At 33.1% G+C, this 14,362-nt stretch overlaps 1 protein-coding gene across 1 annotated transcript in view; it reads left to right on the top strand.

The window, feature by feature from the left end:
* Positions 1–223: 223 nt before the first annotated feature.
* REV1 (REV1 DNA directed polymerase) overlaps positions 224–14,362 on the top strand; it is a 63,727-nt gene continuing 49,588 nt past the window's right edge. The window contains exons 1-3 of the mRNA XM_044669301.1: positions 224–277; positions 6,273–6,399; positions 11,470–11,638. Of these exons, the coding sequence (XP_044525236.1) occupies positions 224–277; positions 6,273–6,399; positions 11,470–11,638 (350 nt within the window). The remainder of the gene's footprint in view (positions 278–6,272; positions 6,400–11,469; positions 11,639–14,362) is intronic.

Below are 14,362 nucleotides of genomic sequence, written 5' to 3'. Positions count from 1 at the left end.
AGGGTTTCCATGGTATTGCAGAAGAGGAAAAGGTGAGGGAGAAATTCTTTTGAAATATTCTTTTTAATAATTTCATATTTAACTTCCTTGAATCATAATTTAGTTATTTTTGTTTTATTGTAATACTTGCTTATATTGTAATGAAATATCAGTAAAAATGGTGAAGAATATTGCCAAATTAACATTAATCCTTTTTTTTTTTTCCTTTTGCAGAAGCTCCAGTATGAGGCGAGGTGGATGGAGGAAACGAACTGAAAATGATGGCTGGGGGAAATGGGTGTGTTTAAAATAAGTACAATTTATTTTGTTGAATTTCTAAAAACTTCTGTTTTTAATAAATGGTAATAACTCTTTGAGAAATCTAAAATAAATGACTTGCTTGCCTTTTTAAACGCTGCAGTGTTTGTTAGACAATAAAATGATGGAGTCATAAAATTCTTGTAGAAGTCATTTTTGAATATAAGCTATTATAATGAGCTAGTTTTTCCCAAGTAACTAAGTTCAGCTTTTCTTGAATGTGAATTAGCTTATACTTACCACTAATATATTGCTGCAATGGCTTTAATTTTAAAGAATTACCATTTCCCAGTGTTGTTGGAAACAATTGGCAAATCATATAGTGAAATCTTTAGGGAAAAAGTCAATTAGGAAGGTTAGGGTGTTTGATGTAGTTTAGAGTCAGATCTATAATGTTAGGTAGAGGCTTTGCATCTTATTTACTTTTTCAACTCTTATTTTCTTGGACCTTTTGCAACTACCCAAGCTGTGTTCTAAAATTATTCATTGTTCTTCTGTTAAAATAATCTCACAGATCTGTAGACTTAACTGTTTGATTATACTTATTCTTACTTATCTATTGCCTTCCTAAAGATTTTTGCATGTTAAAAGAAGACAGTTCTTAACTTGAATAAATCTAATTGGTTAATTTGAGATTGTGTAGAATTTTAGATAATGTGATCAGGTTTTGGTTTTTTGTTTTTTTGTTTTGTTTTGTTAGGGTAGAGAATAGAAATTAGAAGGTCTGGATCTTTGATTTTAATAAGCATAGGGAACTGCTGTTGTAGAAATTCTATAAGTTGTTGCAGATATGTACTTGTCTGAAACCTTTGATTACCTAGGGATACTGACAGACAAAATGATCTGTCTATAGTTAGATATTTTGAAATAAGCATATCTTGAAAATAAGACTTGAACCTAGGTCTTCCTTATTCCAAAGCCGTCACTCTATCTACTATATTTGTCCAGCTATCTCTCTTTGTGAAACAAATACATGGTGCTTGATATCATAGGGTACTTTTATAATTTAAAATTTTGGGATGTTCATTGCAAAGTTAGTTTTCTTTAAATGTTAACTTCATTTTTTATCTTGTTTAATATACATTTAGTAAACTTTCCCATTTTTTCTAGTGGTAGCAAACTTATAATTTTTTTTTAATGGGAAGGATAAAAATATTTTTAAGACTCCTTAGTTCTGAATATTATCTAATGGCTTTGATGTCAAGATTATTGTGATTAACAAAAATCTTTTTTCTTTCAAACCCCTCCCCCAAACCCAATGGTAAAAATGGAAAAACCACATGCACATAACAGATATCTCAAGATTACTTTTAAAGAATGTAAGCTCATGTCTTAATGCCTACTGTGCCTAAACATTTATTATAGGTTAGTTTTATTAGCTAGCATGATAATTTCATAATTTATATTTTGTTGGCTTGAAAAGACAGTCTAGTCTGTTGTAATAGAAAGGTTAAGTCCAGTCTTAATCATTTAATACTGTGATTGGCACAGTACCTTGCACATAGTAGGTATTTATTAGCTCTTTTTTTTTTTAAACCCTTAACTTCTGCCTTAGAGTCAATACTGTGTATTGGTTCCGAGTCACCAATCTGGTAAGGGTTAGGCAATGGGGTTAAGTGACTTGTTCAGGGTCACACACAGCTAGAAAGTGTCTGTGGCCACATGGCCCTCAGTCCACTGGGCCGCCTAGCTGTCCTTATTAGCTCTTTGTTAATTAATTAGAATTTGATAGAATGTTTATGGACTAAATCTAGAAATAATAGAATTAGCTTGAAAGAGAATGCTATGTTTATAGGGTAGTTGGTAAACTTAGGAAAATCCTGGCGATGCAGTCAGAAAATAGGTTCAGAAAAGATTTCGATAGATTAATGTTTGCTCAAACACTGGTCATTAAAGGAAGCAAGGGATCTTTGTAGGTTTATTCCATTTGAGAATGACTTAGTTGCACAGCCCACAAAACATACGTTATTTATAATATGAAAGACTAAGTAATGATTGGGCTAGATTATGAGTCTAAACAATATGATATTTCTCAAAAGAGGTCCCACTCAATTGAAAGCCCCACCTTTACTTCTGTTCTTCTGCGTTTAATAGGGTCATTAATTTAAAGTTCTTCAATAAAAGCAACTGATTTTAGTTCTGGTTTCCAGCTTCTGAGAATCAAAACTAAATATCTCATAACTTTCCTACCTATTGCTTTCTGGTTTTGTTCTTTAGGATTAAGAAAAAGAAGTCTAATCCCTTTTCTTTCTTATATCCTAAAACTGAAGATACCTGTCATCTTATCACAAATACCCTAAACCTCCAATCTACTTTTAAGTTAAATGCTTCGTCTGGCAGCCAGTATTTTGACATAAATGTCATGATCCTTGCTGCCCTTCTCTGAATACTCTTTACCTTAGAGGTATTTTTGCTTAATTTACATAGTACTCCAGATTTTGGCAAGGGCAGATACAGCAAGTCAATAACTTCCTTATTCCTGGAAGTCCTCATGTAGTAAGCACTTACTGAATGCTTTTTGCCTGCCTAGAAGCGGGACCTCTTAGTTTAGCCTAAACTGGCATAAACTTTATTGAGTGCCCTATTATATAATCTTGGCTCATATTTAATTTATAATCCAGTAAAGCACCCCAAGATCTTTTTCAAATGGAGTCATCATGGTACTCCTTACTTATACTTACTATATAAGCATATAGATTCTGGAGTCAGAGGATCTAGGTTCAAATAGTGTACCTGACATTTACTACCATGTGATCTTGGGCAGGTTACATGACCCAAAGAGCCCCAGTTTCTTCATCTGAAGGAAGGGCATTAGACTAAATAACTTCTCAGATCCCTTCCTCCTTTAGGGCATTATTGATGGAGCTCAATCAGGTCTTCCTCATTTTATATTGAAGAAATTTGATTTCCTGATTAAAGTATAAACCTTTATGTTTGTTTCTTATTACATTTCTTCTTAATATTCAACCCTCAACTAAGTCCGTACCTGTTACATTCCTTCTTATATTCATCCCATTCTTCTAGCTTGCCAATATCTTCTCAGATCCTAATGGCTATTTAATGTTAGCTATCCCTCCTATATTTTTATCATCTGAAAATTTTATAAGCCTGCATAAAGCCTATATCCAAATCAGTGGTACAGTTATATAGCACAAGCACAAGGTCATATTATTGAAATGGAGTTATTCCAGCAGAGGATCATACCTTCCAAGCTGACAGAGAACCATTAATGAATGTTCTTTGGATCTGGCTACTTAACCTGTTGTGAATATTTATTGTACAGCATTCCAACTATCCATCAAAGTATTATCAAATGCTTCGCTAAAATCTAGGTGAACATTTCAATGATTTATTGATTTAATAACTATAAAAAAGGAAAATAAGATATAATTTCTTGATAAAATCATGCTAGCTCTTTGTGATTACTATCTCTTTTCTATGTTTGTTAATTCTTTAGTAGTATATTTAAAGTTCTGCTTTACAGGCTTATGGATATTCTTTACTCTTGAAAATAAATACAAGATTTGTCTTTCCCTCAACCTGTGGTATTTCTCCTATTCTCCATGATCTGTTAAGTTGGACTTAGAGTCAGGCAGATAGAGTTCAATCAATTAATCAGCCAGTAAATATTTATTATATACTTACTTTGTGCCAGGCACTTTAAGTGCTTGGTGGTACTAAAAGAGGCAAAAGATATTCCTTACATTTGTGGCACTTATAATCTAATGAGGGAGACAATAGACAAACAAACGTATGAAAAAGAAGCTATTTGCAGAATAACTAGGAATCTTGCAGTGGAATAAGAGGGTTTGGGAAAGGCTGCCTGTGTAAGATGGGATTTTAATTGGGACTTAAAAAAACCAAAGAAATCAGAAATTGGAGCAGAGAAGGAGAGATCATTCCAAGTATGAGGGTCAGCCAGAGAAAGTTCAAACCCTGCCTCAAATATTTACCAGCCATGTAACTTTGGGAAAGTCACTTTACCTTTCTCATCTTCAATTTCTTCATCTATAAAATGGAAATAATAATAGCACCTACTTCAAAGGGTTGTGTGAGGACCAAATAAGATAAAATGTAAAGTGCTTTGTAAAGCTTTGCAACACTACATAAATATTAGATATTATAATTAAGCTATCATTTAAAAAATCACTAACAGTAGTTCAATGATTGCACCTGCCAGTTTAAACATATAAATTATATATGTGTGTGTGTGTATATATATATATTGATTTTTTTAGCCAAGTGACTTAAACACATCAATATACCTTCTTAATAACTCCCATTAAATCTATTTGTTTTCATGCCTTTTTACTTAGAAAATCAGTTTTCTTTTTCCTAATCAGAATTCTCTTATTGATTTTTGTGTTTTCAGAATATTGTTCTTGAAAGCTCCCTTTCAACTCTGTGTTGGTTTCTTCTATAGAATTTTAGTCAATGAGTATCTGCTGAACCTTTCAACCCTTCAAAATCAACAGTTGGCTCATCCAATGTCTAAGATGCATGTTATGTTATTTTCAGTTTTCTCTAAGCTTTTCCTTTTTCACATATTCTAAGATGGAGTGGCCAATCCTCTATCATGGTTTCCTATCACTTACATCAAAAGAACACATTTTTTAAGCTAATGAAAATCAGTTCCAGAATAGCAATTCCTTTGTGGTTCATACATCTTTTCAAGAACACATTATCATTAAGGAAAGTTGAGTAATTATTTCCCTTCCTTTTAGCAAGCACTCTAAGCAGATGTGTCCATAGTTGAAGTCACCATAACCACTATCACATCTGAACTTGTCAGCTATTAACCACATTAAGTATAGGTGACCCATTTAGGGCAGTAAATAAAGCAAATATGTTTCTGTTTCCAGTGAGATTTCCATAGTTACTTTCTACCATTTTTCCTCTCTTCATTTCTTGAATTTCCTCACCAGATTATATACTTATGTCTATAATATGATTCCTTCATATCTATGCCTCTTTTAGACTCATGACTTTTCTAGGCTCAGGTTAGGATATAACTTCTTCTTGAAGTCTTTCTTTACCTTTCTAGTTATTATTTTCTTTTTTCTTTTTTAAAACTTTATCTTTTGTCTTAGAATCAATATCTAGTATTGATAGATAAATATTGATAAATAGAAGAGAAGTTAGGCTTAGGCAATTGGAATTAAATGCCTTTCCTAGGGTCACACAGCTAGGAAGGGTCGGAGCCCAGATTTGAACCTAGATTTCTCCTAAGCCTCCCTACCTTCCCCTAGTTAGTGCTTTCTTTCTATTATTATTTGTGAAAAAGATTTGTGTATTCTTATCCCTCAGAATATAGATTTCTTGAAGGCAGTTTGGGCAGTGCTTTTCTAAAGTCTTTATCTTGCATGGAATAATCAAAATGTAAGTTTTTGTTGAGTGAAAAAATACGTCTTTAAATTTCCAAATAACTAGTGTGTAACTTTAAGATAGTATTTTTTTTTTTACTTACACACGTACACAATACATACATACACACACAGACATATACTTATTTCATATGTATGAAATGTGTTTATAACATACTCATCTTTTTGTAAGCAGGGATGGATTTTTAATTGTTATATTACTCCTTAACCCAAAGAAGAATGTAAATTTTTTCCAAAGGAATCTCAAAAATACAGTTGTAATACACTTTATGTAATTTATGAATGTTTTAAAAAGTGAAATAAAAATAATTTTTAAATAACTTGATATTTTTAGTATATTAGAAGAGTTTATTTTGTCAGATATTCTAGTGCTAAGTCTGTTTTCAAGGAAAAGTTATGTTGATGTCTTTTGCTTTATACACTTGTGTTTCTTTTTTAAAGTGACTGGACTGTTATTAATGTGCTTGGATCACTAGCAAAAAATAAAATGTTTTCTATTTTTATATAATTTTAATTAGAAAAAGAGAAGACAAGAAAAGAAAACCTATCATATTTGAAGCTAATTCTTGAAATTCTTATTATTAATTATAGGGTGGGTACATGGCTGCGAAGGTCCAGAAGTTGGAGGAGCAGTTCCGATCAGATGCTGCTTTGCAGAAGGATGGAACACCATCTACGATTTTTAGTGGAGTTGCTATCTATGTCAATGGCTACACAGGTTGTGTATTTTTAAATTATGCATCATAACTAGTTTATATTAGTATAGCTGAGGTACTTTGAATAAAATGGAAAAAAAGTTTGATGTACTATTTCATTTTTTGGCTATTTTTAATTTAATCAGAAATGTTCAGTTTCATATAAAAAATTTTGTATTAATTGAAGACCACGTTCTTTATCAAACTGTATATTCTGTGGTCTTTGAAAATTTGAAATAAGATATGCTACTTGAAAATTTATTATTTTGTCTGTTGCATTGATTAAGATTAAAGTTTATAATGCAACAATTGTGCTTCCATTTACTTATTTTTAGTTTGGTCCAGAAATATTAGTTTTAAAATAATCACTTTTTGTTCACTCTGATAGGCTTTCATTTTAATGAATGAAATTTTATTTTATTTGAAATTAAGCTATCATTTCAATTGCAGAAAAGAATTGTATATCTCTAATTCCACATTTCTAATCCTTTTGTGTTTGTATGTGAGACAGACACACATACACTAGACCTATTTCCCCATTCTTTAGAATGGAGACCCTTTTACCAGTTTTTAGTTTCTTTTGTGTTATACAATGGAATACTTTAGAAAACAAGGGTTTTTATTTAAATGATGTGTTAATGGAATTTTACCTATGTAGTTATGAACTTCCTGGGACATCCACATTCTTCAGTTGGAACAAATTTTTGTTAAAGTGAACATTGTTAGAAGTCACATTCCTTGTCTGCAGTACCAAGAAATGGAAGTCTAGTGGTCAGCCATACTGGTGCTAGATTTAGTGGAAACACCCAATTTGGCTTTTATCACTATGCCACCATACCAGCATCTTTTAATTTTTTGCTTATTCGTTTACATGTTTTTATTAAGCATTGAGCTTAGATGGTAACATAGTGCCTAATTTGTTAGTTTATCCAATATCATATGGCAACCCTCCGTTGGAACAAACATAAAAGCAGGTTTGGAGCTCTTTTCTCTTTTGAGATAGTAGACAGAGTGATTGTATAATTTTTGTGGTCTAGCAAGCTCTGCAACATTGATAGGTAGAGAAGTGTCCATGCTGATGGCAACACATGCGTATTACTGCTTGCCTCTACATTCTCTAGAGAAGAGATGCCTATTATGTGCAAGGATCTGTCCTTACAGAGGGGAATGGTTATTAAACTGAACCTGTCTTGTCAGGCTGGTAGGTCTTTACAAGAAAAAACTTAAATAACATGTTGTTGTGCTTTCTAATCCATTCAACTTTTCTTCTTTTGACTTTACTCTGTGACCCTTGTCAGAGCACTGAGTAGTGCTAAAGACCATTATGGTATGTCTTCTCTCTCCTTGAAAGAGAGATGAATTGTCCTATTCTGCCTTCATTCTCACTTGAAGATCTTTCAGAGCTCTGTTCTCAGGCTGAAGCATATTAGTGAGATGTTTCACACTCTTAGCCACTTCATAATGCTATTGGGGTCTTTTTGTACTTGAGCTTCTGCTCTTTTGTTATGTTTTAAGGGAAGGGTCTTGGTCCTGATCTTGGACCTTGGACTTGGTCTCTCCTATTAAGCTGTTGAAGGAAAAGGACAGAACAAGTATTAATAGGGAGTTGCCACCTAAAAGGAAAATATTAAGAAAATGCTGAGCTGCTCTTGGTGAGTTTGGATTATCTTGCCTAGTTGATCTCAAACTCAGCAGGTCCAGAATAACTCATAATTAGGAGACCTTCCTCTCTTCCCTCTTTTGTTGTTCCCATTATTTCTTTTGAGGACACCATCATCCTTTTTAGGTACTTAGGTTTCTTATCTTCTTAGTCATGTGAAACTCCTCTCTCCTTTTCTCTCCAACCTTTGTCAGTCAGTTACCAAGTTGTAAATTTTATTTTTTCAATGTGTTGATCTCCCCTTCTTTTTTCTGATAGTGTAATCACTGTAGTTCAGGCTAATTCTGACCTTTCCAGAGCAAAGACCTTTTTTTAAAAAACGTACTTCAGTAGAAGATCATATCTCTCCTACCAGAAATAACAACTAGGTTAGAGTGATTCTGGTGTGAACAGCGTCATAGCATGACAAGACATCTTTTCACTCTTCTGGACTATTAACACTCTACCTTCTGTAATCCCTAGACTTTTTCCTTATCTGCTTAGCTTCTATGTGAGGCTCTTTTGATTCCCTTCCCCCATTTATCATTTGTTTTTCTCTTCTACTTCTTTTGTGCATGTTATTTCCCTTAAAAAAGAGGTAAGTAAATTTAGGGTAGAGACTTGTTTTTTTTTAACCTCAATGCCTTGCCCAATGGTAGGCAAGTATTTAGTGTACAAATGCTTGTTGACTGATTGATCTTTTAAGTATTGAAAGAGTTGGCAAATGCAGATTTGTGCGCCATTGTCAGTGTCCTTGTAAGATTGCAGAGGATAGGTCCGATGTTGTCTTTGATGATTAACAATATTCTCTGTTTATATACTACGAAAATGACCAAAACAAAGGAATAGCCAAGTAGTAAGATCTTTAAAAAGCATTTCATTTCTACCTTCTATGTAATGCATTCTAGTAGGTCCTCCAAGAGAGGAGAGACACAGATATTAAGATAAATAAAAGAGCTTCTCTGACTTTAGAGAGGTGACAGTCTACTAGAGGAAGGAAGATAAAGATAACTTTAATGCAAAGGAGAATGTGAAAGACAGTATGTTACATATTCTTCATTGGAAGAAAAGATTAATTCTGCCTGCAGTGATCAGATAAGCCTTTTGTGGAAGAGGTAACATTTGAGCAGGTTCTGGAAGGATGCATAGGAATTGGATAGATGCAGCTATGATAGAAAGGCATTTTAATTTTGAGAAGAGGGAATGATGTAAGCATAAATACTGAGATGAGAAAGGCCTAGGTTGTTGTTGTCAGGGATCACTATAACTTGGCTGAAGTATAAGGCATTTGAAGAGGAGCAAGGACATAGAAAATAAAACTGGAAAAGTAAATCAGGGGAAATTATTTAGAGCTTTGAATACCAGGTGGAAGAATTTGTTCCTCTTTATTAAGTGTGAGCACTTTTGAGGTTTCTTAAGGAGCTGGAAGAAACTTTGGTTATCATTAGTCTAACCAAGGAAATTGAGGTTGAGAAAAGTTAAGTCACTTGACCAAGATCACCATGATAGCAGAGCTGAACTTGAAAGTCAGGTCCTCTGAAACCAAATCAAGCACTCTTTCCATTATACTATGTTATGCCTTAAAAACCCAGAGCAACCACTCATTTTATAAATGAGAAAACTAAGACCCAAGGAGTGATTTGCCCAGTGTTTTGCCCAAGAGCAGATAGAGGTAGTAAATATGAGATGACATTTGAGCCCTGGTCTACTTGTATTTTTCAATACAATTCAATACAATGTCAAATTTCTTACATTATATTTAACATTCTTTCCAGTTTTAAATCCTTCATTTATACTCACCATCAGAGGCAGCTGAAAGGTTTTTTGGTTTCTGATGGTGAGTGTACAAAGAGCCTCACTTTAGGACAATAATGTCTACCAGTAGTTAAACATGGAGTCACTTCTGTTCAGCTGGGGCTTACCAATTAAGCCAGTCATTATAACTTATAATCCTATGATGAAAATAATCATCCTGCTGAAAGATACCCAGAAATCAGATGATCTATACTCAACAATCTAGGGGAAAGAGTGCAAAAATAGCTTTGATATAGGGGGAAATGATGAATGCAGAGGAAAATCTAGACTATATGATAATTAAGTAGGGTACGATTATTAAGAAAATGAGATGAAAGGGAATTCTTCAAGTAGTAAAACAGGATCACTGTTGTATCTTAAATGAAAGGACTTAAGCCTTTGACTAAATGGCTAATTTGACTAATGACGGTGAAATCCACTGCAATATTACAGGTCACATGAACCAAAGGCATAAAGATTAGAAAAGAAGCAGAATGAAAGTGGACCTATTGTCATTAATTTATTAGAGAAAATAGAGTTTAGTTTTCCTAAAACTTGTTTAGTTTATGAAAGGGAAATAACATTAGAAACATGGAGAGATGTCTATGTCAGGTTTCAAAGGCCTTGTATATAAGGCTAGAGAGTTTTTTACTTGATTCATTGGAGAGTTGGAAACTACTGAAGTTTTGAGTAGGAGACATAATATAATATCTCACATATATGGTACTTCTTGAAGGCATGCAAAGTAATTTCCTTAAAATAACCTTGTAAGACAAGTAATATAAACTATTCTGAATTTTACAGATGAGGAAACTGAGTCTGAGATGTTACATACTTTGTCCATAGTTAAAGTTAATCATCATTGGAGCCCAGATTTAAACCCTGTCTTCTACTCTAACAAGTCCTTTCACTTCCCATTAATGCCTCAAATGATATAATAAAAAAATTGTCTTAAGAAGATTAGAGGCAGTGATGGGAAGGATGAAGCCCCAAATTGCATTTCTTCATTTTTTTATTGTTTGATGAGAAGTATCTAAAACACAACTAGAAGATCAGGTGGCACAAGACTTGAGTTCTAGTCTTAGGTTGTTTTTAATTTTTTAAATTTTTTATTAATCCTTTTAATCTTGTGTTAGGTCATTTTGCTTTGACTAAACCTCATTTTTTACTGTCAAGTGGAAGTTTTGGACTAAACTGATCTCTGAGGATTCTGTGAGGTGTCATTCACAGAAAGTTGTTTATTAACCAATTTTTATTTGTGAGTTTTATTCGCTTTTGCAGAAGAAAGGAAATAAGTTTTGAGCAACTTCTACTAATTGAATGCCATTAGGATATCTCATTGTCTGAAGCGTTGACCTAAGTTGGTTAGAAATTCTTCACAGGCAAGTTTGTTAGGAGACTAGTTTTTGAAAGAATAATTTACATCAATGTGTTTGCTTTATTCACTTTGAACCTGTTAGTTGCTGTTTCATTAGTAATAGTTTTTTGCTTTGGAAAGTATCACATGGTAGAAAGCACTTTGTTTTGATTGGGCCTCGCTTATGCATTTTGCTTTGCCTCTGATGCCTACAGCTTTGCCTTAACCTTTTTATGGTCACGTGAGTGAAAGCATTTACTGATAAGCATTATATAGCAGTGGTTTTTCTGTTAATTCTTATAGATCCTTCTGCTGAGGAATTGAGGAAGCTTATGATGTTACATGGAGGCCAGTACCATGTATATTATTCCAGATCCAAAACAACACATATTATTGCCACTAATCTTCCTAATGCCAAAATAAAAGAACTAAAAGGTGAAAAAGTAATTCGACCTGAATGGATTGTGGAAAGGTAAGCTAAGTTCTCCTGCAATTTGATTGTTGCTCTATGTGTTTGGGAAATAACTTATTACCTCCAAATGTGTATGTGATTATTTTGTTTCAAATTTAATAACACTGGTAATCAAATAGTTTTGTCCAACTGATTATGTTAATTATAATTATAGGACCATACTTATTCTTGCATATTTTAATAAGAAAATACTATTTTAATATACACCGATTACTTGAAGTTAAAGTAAGAAAGGTTCTTTTATAGTTATTTTAATTTATGAATATAGATTAACTTGTTAAAGTAAGAAAGTTTCTTTTATAGTGATTTTAATTTATGAATATAGATTAACTTGTTGACTCATTTCAGTCATGTCTGATTCTTTGAGACCCCTTTTGGGGTTTTCTTGGCAAAGATATTAGTATGGCTTGCCATTCCTTCTCTAAGTCATTTTACAGATAAGGAAATTGAAGCAAACATAGGTAAGTGACTTGTCCAGGGTCACACAGCTATTAAGGTTTAAATGCTCTATGACTTTAAGAACACAGGGTAAATATAATCAAAATCTACTTCAGGTCAAGTGTTAGGTGGCTCAGTGGATTAAGAGCTAGGCCTAGAGCACTGGTCTCAGACAGTGTCTGGTTGTGTGACCCTGGGCAAGTCACTTAACCCCTATTTCCTAGCCCTTACTGCTCTTCTTCTTTAGAACCAAAACATAGTACTGCTTCTAAGACAGAAGGTAAAGGTTTAAAAAAGAAGGAAGAAATATACTTCAGAATAGATTTAAACATGACAAAAGAAACCATGCTTCACTATCAACTGTAATTTCTTATATTGTGGAGATTATATATTCTCATCCAAGTTGATTTTTACTCTTTTAAAAGTATTTTAAATTGTTATTTTCCCAAAGAAAAAGAAAGACCTGTCTTTTTATATCATTGAGATTCTAAATCGTAACTATTTCTGTCACTTGACCAATTCTTACCTTTTTTCTCACTAGATTATCTTCCAACAACAGTTCTAAAACTATTCACAGCCTCCAGGATCTAGAGATTAAATATCTAATCCTAGCTTAAAAAATATAAACTATTCTGTATCTATAGGAAAGCAGAAAGATAACTGCACACATTTTGTAGCATACGTTTCTCCTCTCAGTCTCTTTGTGTTTTGGTAGCTGATTTCAGAATTCAGTTGAGTGTTTATGTGTAATGGAATTACAGAGAAGATATGTAGGTAGTAGGAATATTCGACCAGAAAGGTTAATTGATGCTCGCTAGTAGAATAAGAGCGGGAATTGTTCAGTTCTTTCTGTATCAAATTAGGTTTCTTTGTTGTGCTATTATTTCTTCTAGGAAACAAAAACATTACTATTGGTAAGTTCTTTGGCAGTAGTGAAATAGGTCTTGGAATAGTGATTATTGCCATAATGGGATTTTTACTTGTATATTAGTTTTGCAAAATTATCCTAATTCTGGTTGTACTTGTCTTAATAATCAGTGGTCAGTATAGATAAGTAATGGAAATAGTAAGCTAGAAATGTTACACTTTAAAGTTTGTAAAACAAATATGATCTCATTTGATCTTCACAACAATACCACCTTCTATCAGAGGAAGTGGAAGCAAGTAGAGCTTACATGATTTACTCAGGATCACACAGCTAATAAGTTTCTGAGGCCAAATTTCAGCTGTCATTCCTATTTCCAGACCTAATACTGTACAACCTAGTTATGTTGTCATGATTGTAATTTTATTTTGGTAGAAATTTATTGAGTAAAATAAGAATTAAGGTTTGTCAGAATAGATGGTGATAAGGATTTGAAGTAAATGATTTTCTCAATAATAGTGTTCATATAATTTTTAAAAATATACCTTAATTGGGGGCAGCTGGGTAGCTCAGTGGAGTGAGAGTCAGGCCTAGAGACAGGAGGTCCTAGGTTCAAACCCAGCCTCAGCCACTTCCCAGCTGTGTGACCCTGGGCAAGTCACTTGACCCCCATTGCCCACCCTTACCACTCTTCCACCTATGAGACAATACACCGAAGTACAAGGGTTTAAAAATATATCATGCAGGAAGCTACTTTTGGCTTCCTGCTTTATATAAAAAAGTTTTTGGCAGGAACTTCTGTTTTGTTCTCTACCTTTAATACCACATTCTTTATTATATATATGTCATTCCAGAAGCTACTAGATATCTAAAATCATTTCTAAAGACCCCTTAAGATTACAATTTAAATTCTTAAGTCATTAAATTCTCCAAAAGTTGTATAAATTGTTACCAGTTTTGATGGAGCCTATCCATAATATATGTGACAATTAATAAAGGCAAAAAGACACAAAAGACCATATAGGCAACATGTGAACTTGATGGATCTGGTGACAACCTCAGTAACCCTATGGTTTTGCCACTGCAGAGTTTTTTTAATGAGAATTATGGGTTTGTGCAATTATGCATTCTTCAGTACAGTCACAGGGGAAAGTACAAATACAAAATCAATATAATAGGATATATCTAATAGTTAAAAACACAGGAGTTTAAAATGATTCAGTGTAACAGAATAGTGTTGATTAGATTAATACAGATAAACTAAAAAAAATGAAACCTTTAAAGCAATCAGCAATATACAATAATCAATGATATGATATAAGCAATGAAGTCAAAAATCCTTTTTTCCAATTCCAATAGACTTCTTCACTATTAAGGAGGGGAACAAACTGAAAATGCTAGCAAGCAATAAAGCAATGGAT

The sequence above is a fragment of the Gracilinanus agilis genome, chromosome 3, assembly GCF_016433145.1.
Source record: "Gracilinanus agilis isolate LMUSP501 chromosome 3, AgileGrace, whole genome shotgun sequence".
In the NCBI taxonomy this organism is placed as follows: Eukaryota; Metazoa; Chordata; class Mammalia; order Didelphimorphia; family Didelphidae; genus Gracilinanus; species Gracilinanus agilis.
This window is presented reverse-complemented; position numbering and strand designations above follow the sequence as displayed.